The sequence below is a fragment of the Pleurodeles waltl genome, chromosome 4_2 (assembly GCF_031143425.1).
Source record: "Pleurodeles waltl isolate 20211129_DDA chromosome 4_2, aPleWal1.hap1.20221129, whole genome shotgun sequence".
In the NCBI taxonomy this organism is placed as follows: domain Eukaryota; kingdom Metazoa; phylum Chordata; class Amphibia; order Caudata; family Salamandridae; genus Pleurodeles; species Pleurodeles waltl.
Window position 1 is genome coordinate 39,591,176 of NC_090443.1, and position 6,186 is coordinate 39,597,361.

Here is a 6,186-nt window from a genome sequence, read left to right on the forward strand (position 1 = left end):
ATAAATTATCTAATTATGTTTTTTTCTCTGGCAGCAGCACAGAGAAAAAGAGGGCAGTCATTAACTTAAATGGATTTTTCTTCTGCTCTGGCTTGTCAGCAGAAATGCCACCTCACCTTTCAACCATCACCAGTATTATTCTGCAGTTATTTGCTTTCAGACAAATGCATATATATATTCCCATGCTATTTGCTTGTAATGCTTCACGTTTCCATACAATATTCCTTTAAAGCCAGATCTAGGACATCGGCAATGCTTGTTTTCTTAATGTAGTCTGCTTTAAGAATCTGAATGTGCGATAAGGACCTAAATAGTAAGAAGCAGTTAGTTTTCAGACAGGTCGCATTTGATGCGGGCAGGAACTGACAGAACATTACTTGACCATGCCAAATATCGATGTGTCCTAGTAGCCTCTGGTCTGACTTGAGATTCTGGGGCTCTATGTCTTGCTCGGTAAGCACAAGCATTTGTGTAAGCCAGGCAGCTCAGTTTTCGTCTCACAAACAGAAAACCCAGGAATGCCGTTTTCCATTGATGCCTTTATTTTAGACATGATGGTAAATTACGTAGACACAAGACATGATCACAGATCGAAACATTAAAATTAGAAACAACCCTGGAATAGATTGTAATTTTCCACTTTTATGGGAAATTTAAACCCAATTTGGTACCACATAAAACGTCTCCAGTTTCGAAAAGACAGTTGTTTAACTGAAATCTGATAGGACACTGGACTTGCTACAGTAAAACCATTTTGGGGGGGGGGGGGGGAATGGGGGCTACCTCAATACTCTTCACCCTCCTCCTCTCCTTCACCTTCCACTGAATCCACACCTACTTCTTCATAATCCTTCTCCAAGGCAGCCATGTCTTCACGGGCCTCGGAGAACTCCCCTTCCTCCATACCTTCACCTACATACCAATGGACGAAGGCACGCTTGGCATACATCAAGTCAAACTTGTGGTCCAGGCGTGCCCAGGCCTCAGCAATGGCTGTGGTATTGCTCAGCATACACACTGCACGCTGCACCTTTGCCAGGTCCCCACCAGGAACCACTGTGGGAGGTTGGTAGTTAATACCAACCTTGAAACCAGTTGGGCACCAGTCCACAAACTGGATGCTGCGCTTGGTCTTTATGGTGGCAATGGCAGCATTGACATCTTTGGGCACCACATCGCCACGGTACAGCAGGCAGCAAGCCATGTACTTACCGTGGCGTGGGTCACATTTTACCATCTGGTTGGCTGGCTCAAAGCATGCATTAGTAATCTCTGCAACAGAGAGCTGCTCATGGTAAGCTTTCTCTGCGGAGATGACTGGGGCATAGGTGGCGAGAGGGAAGTGGATACGGGGGTAGGGCACCAAGTTGGTCTGGAACTCTGTAAGATCGACATTCAAAGCACCATCAAACCGCAGTGAGGCAGTGATAGAAGATACAATCTGGCTTATAAGGCGGTTCAGGTTGGTGTAAGTTGGGCGCTCAATGTCCAGGTTCCTGCGACAGATGTCGTAGATGGCCTCATTGTCCACCATAAAAGCACAGTCAGAATGCTCCAGAGTGGTGTGTGTGGTCAAGATAGAGTTGTAAGGCTCAACCACTGCTGTGGACACCTGAGGAGCAGGGTAGATGGAGAACTCCAGCTTTGACTTCTTGCCATAATCAACTGACAGACGCTCCATCAGCAAAGATGTGAAACCAGAGCCAGTGCCACCACCAAAGCTGTGGAAGACCAGGAAACCCTGGAGGCCTGTGCACTGGTCAGCCTAGAAGAGAAAAGACAGTCAGAATCTTCATAGTGGGAAATAACAGTTTGGTCTTGGGAACGACTGTAAGCAAATGTTATCACTTAATCACCTTATTGGTTGTTTTTACCCTCAGTATTCATAATGTGCTAACAACAAGAGGCATAGAACAGGACAAAGAAATAGTGAAATACAGAGCCAGGTGTTTGGAACAATTGATTGCCAACCCTTTTTTTTTTTTTGTTCTGTAAGGTGCTTAAACTGTTAAGTACCCAAACACTCCAAACGTAATGGGGGAGGTTGAGTCTCAACATGTAGGCCTTACTTAGAAGGCAGAGCATCTTTTGTGATTACTTGGTTATATTATACTTGACACAGCTGCGTTCCCTAGAAGAGCCCTAAGGCTGAATTTAAAGCAGCACAACAGAGCTTACTCTGGCTACAAAAACACCGCTACACTTGAAACATTCAAATTGCACAAAGGCTTAGAGTTCTCATCTAAACTTCAGTTGGAAGGGGTGGTCTAAATTTGTGGCTACACCACATTAAATAAAGCACCAGAGAGTGGAGTATTAATCTGAACATCTATAAAAGGTGCAAATGTAACTGGATTTTCCCTAAACTTTTTGTTGCCATAACACGATGTACCTCAATCACACAAAACGATATGCACAACAAAAAGTGGTAACGTAGGCCAATAACTTGTAGCAAGTGACAGCACTAGAGCAATTAAGATGCTATGAATTATGATTTATTGAACGTTAAGTAGTTATATAGGGACGTCACTGGGCATCAAAATCGAGCAAGTAGTTGAACTGATTAACCACATAAAGGCTGGCCGGGTAACAAGCTTATTTCACAACATATCAAAGTGCCGGCCGTGAAAGTTACAAAGGTTGGCGCGTTTACCAGTTTGCGTATCCGGTCGAGCACCAGGTCGATGATCTCTTTGCCGATGGTGTAGTGGCCACGAGCGTAGTTGTTGGCAGCATCTTCTTTGCCGGTGATTAGTTGCTCAGGGTGGAACAACTGGCGGTAGGTTCCAGTTCGAACTTCGTCTGGTGGAAAACGTACAGAAAGTTAGTAAAACAAAAAGCCCCCCACTTAAAAGGGATGAAACTTGCAACCGACCGATTACTATATAAAATTATATTAAGCCGTTACACACAAAACCGCTTGAAAATTATCAAAAACACGCAATGTGACTACATATTGCAAAGTCTGACCAACAGCAGGAGTCGCAGGCAAGGTAACTGGAGACGCACACGCACCTTTTTTTTTTTTTACAAATCGTGGTACAAGTGGGTCCTTACGAGGAAGGATATCAACTTACCAATGACCGTCGGTTCCAAGTCTACGAACACGGCCCTCGGTACATGTTTGCCAGCTCCGGTCTCGCTGAAGAAGGTGTTAAAGGAGTCGTCGCCACCCCCGATGGTCTTGTCGCTGGGCATCTGCCCGTCCGGCTGGATGCCATGTTCAAGGCAGTAGAGCTCCCAGCAGGCATTGCCAATCTGGACACCGGCCTGGCCAACGTGGATGGAGATGCACTCGCGCTGTGGGTGCAAACAGAAGGGTGAGTGTTACACTGAGAAGTCAAAGGGTGACATCGCCTAATAAAATATGCCCCGGGAAAGGTAATTCTGTTTGGCCTGCAATAATCGGCACGACTGTGTGGCGGTTCCTCTTCGTTTGTTCGGTCGCGGAGTGCCTTTCCCACCCCACCCACGTCCTGCAGCTGTCTCCGGCAGGCACAAAGGGAGGAGGGGCGACCGCGCCCCCACCCAAGAGGGATCGTGCAGCTGTCTCGCTGCACGGTAGTGTCCACGTCTGCAGTGCAGGCACTGAGCGTTGTCACACCCTCCAGGGAGGTGAGCCACCTGGACCTATTAAACTACAGGCTACTGTTATGAAGGGGCGGTCGGAGAAATTACATATAGTCCAATTTATGCGAGCCAGCCACCCAAGGGATAAATAGAGAACAAAAGAAGGAACAAAAGGTTAAGAAGCATGGATTGCAGATGGAGCAGAAAACGAACAACGAAGACCAAACAATAAACGACGAGGGGAATGAGGTTGGTGGTTAGAAGGGCATAAAAAGAGAACAGCTGAGCCTGACCTCCCGGAGGCCAGATCAGACAAAGGGTTCAGACCACCAAATAATACACTGATCATAGCTGGTGTGTATTCGAGGGCTTCCCCATTCCGGAAGCTTAAGTCTTCGCCCCTTCACCTAAACCCACCGGATGCTCTGCTGCTAGTTGTACACAGCGCTATCCGGCAACAGTATAACAGACCACTGAATAGTGTAACCATCTCGAGCTGTGGACAATGGAGCTGGTTGTCCAACGATGCAATAATGCCGTTTGGGCAGGAGCGGCTACTTTGATTCTACTCCAAAAAGCTTATATCAGTTTTTTGAAACACTAGATCACATCAAGCCATGGGAACATATGCAAGTAACTGGGGATAAGTGTAACAGTCGTACGAACAGCAGAGAACTCGAAAGGAGCTGGGGAGACAACTGCGGTTGAAAACTACCGCCAAAAGGCGCCCTAGAAGCTTTAGTCATGTGAAGAGGATTCGGAAATATTACAGGATTAAGGGACAACCAAAAGCCTGGGCACCTACAGGGGAGCCAGTGGTACAGCTACCCCAGATGAATGGAGTACGCCCCGCCACCGCTACCTTCAAGAAACGTTACTCTAACCAAATATAGGAGGGACCATAACTCAGGATCCTATCACACCAGGTTCGGAGATCTGAACATCTACAATAAAACGGGGAAAGAGTTCCGTGCGCTACTCCCCAACCACCACACCCTTGTCTAAAAGCCTCCAGTTAATCTAAGGCCCCCACCTACCCTCCATCATTTTCTCAAATATGGTGTACAAAAACGTGCGCCCTCAGCCAAACTCAATAGTGAGCTCTGAGGTTATTTCACGTAAGTGTGACCTGTCCCTTACCGACTCCAGCAAGCACGCGCTAAACTGCGAGGGAACGACCGTTATCGCAGCACTAGCGAGTCAGCCAATCAAATGTCAGCGCGGAACCGCACGTAGGGATCAGGACCTGCTCACTCTCGCCGCATCCTCGCACGCGCGTCCCACCCAGTCTGCTTTCGCAGAACGGCGGCCGCGCGCAATATTTAATGCTGAGGCTCGCGCTATCCCCGGAAATACATAACCTGCTTAGAAACGGCAGGTTCTACATCTGCGCGCGCCTTTATCTTCCATCCCTCCCAGCTACTAATGCTGTCCTGGAGTTGGTATCTCTCCTCTTGAAGACGCAGCGCCGACATGCATGTATCAGTGAGCCCCACTCACCATGGTGGACCGGAGAGGAGAAGGATGAGGAGGAGGGAGTGTTACTCTGTCCGACACTAAGAGTCAGCTAAGTAACCGAATGCGGTTTATGCAGCCGAGCCCGGCTTATAAGCGCCGGGGTGGGGCTGGCAATACTCTGTATACTAATGAGACCTGGAAGCGCCCTATTGGGTCTCACTTCATTAATTATTCAACAGATTATCCCGCCCCCTTAAGGTTGGCAAAATGGCCGCGGTGTCGTGTCTGTAAGCAGCGGAGAAGGCTAAAATGATGATAGTGAGGCGAGATGATAGTGTGTGCAGTTCTTGAATGGCGGAGGTACTGCAGTCACGTGAGCAGCATGGGGCGTGAGGAAATATTGGAGACGGACGAGGAGCTCTTAAAGAAGGAGATGAGACAGAGATAGGTCTACGTATGAATGGGATTTGAGGTGGTGCAAAGTAAGGGTCGAGAAGTAGCTTTGATAGAGAGTAATGATGTGGGGGTACTTGGTGTTGGTATGTGGTGGACGAAGGCGTGTGAAAAGGAACTGGGGAAGAGGCAGGATGTTCCTGCAGCTGTGGAGTGTTAGTTCGGCGTCGGGCAGATAGAAAGTCATAACAATATTTTCAAGATAATGGGAAATTTAACGGTATGCGAGTTTCTTTTAGGAGGTCACAAAAAGGACAAGGAAACGTGATGATGGATTATAGGGATCTGGACTACGATGTGAGCGAATGGGAGGTGTGAATAAGGAGCGATGGTATACGACAATTTTAGTGTGAAGAGAATATGAGGAAGAGGGCGTGGTACCCAGTGAGATGGATACTCGAGGAAGAGGACTGCAACTGAAAATGTGTGAGGTGACGAACTTCATAAGCATCTGACTGTATTAGGAGGAATAGGCTGCGCAGATAGAAAGCTAAGCCTAATGTTTTAGAGAAGGAAGACGGCAGAGAACAATTGGAATTGAAAGAATGTTTAAGTGTGACCAGGACATATCAAAGATGAGCTGCGGATAAGCTAAAGCGAGGTGAAAAGGTTATAAGGAGGAGTTTGAGGAAATGAGGCATAAGCGAGGGATATTTGATGTGTGAAGGAAGATGTTCGAGGAGCGAAAGATGGGAAGCTATTAGC

At 47.4% G+C, this 6,186-nt stretch overlaps 1 protein-coding gene across 1 annotated transcript; it reads right to left on the bottom strand.

The window, feature by feature from the left end:
- Positions 1–524: 524 nt before the first annotated feature.
- LOC138292138 (tubulin alpha-1B chain) lies at positions 525–5,202 on the bottom strand. Its single transcript, XM_069230543.1, has 4 exons — positions 5,071–5,202; positions 3,078–3,300; positions 2,654–2,802; positions 525–1,765 (listed from the first exon to the last, which is right to left on the bottom strand). The coding sequence occupies exons 1-4, from the start codon at positions 5,071–5,073 to the stop codon at positions 785–787; spliced, it is 1,356 nt and encodes a 451-aa protein (XP_069086644.1). The 5' UTR covers positions 5,074–5,202; the 3' UTR covers positions 525–784.
- Between the last annotated feature and the right edge of the window lie 984 nt (positions 5,203–6,186).

What these genes read in the sequence shown, in the direction of transcription:
- LOC138292138 (XM_069230543.1), bottom strand. An exon ending in CTTGGAACCGACGGTCATTG is followed by an intron (nt 2,803 to 3,077) that starts GTAAGTTGATAT and finishes GTTTTCCACCAG; the next exon opens with ACGAAGTTCGAACTGGAACC. An exon ending in TCGACCGGATACGCAAACTG is followed by an intron (nt 1,766 to 2,653) that starts GTAAACGCGCCA and finishes TTTCTCTTCTAG; the next exon opens with GCTGACCAGTGCACAGGCCT.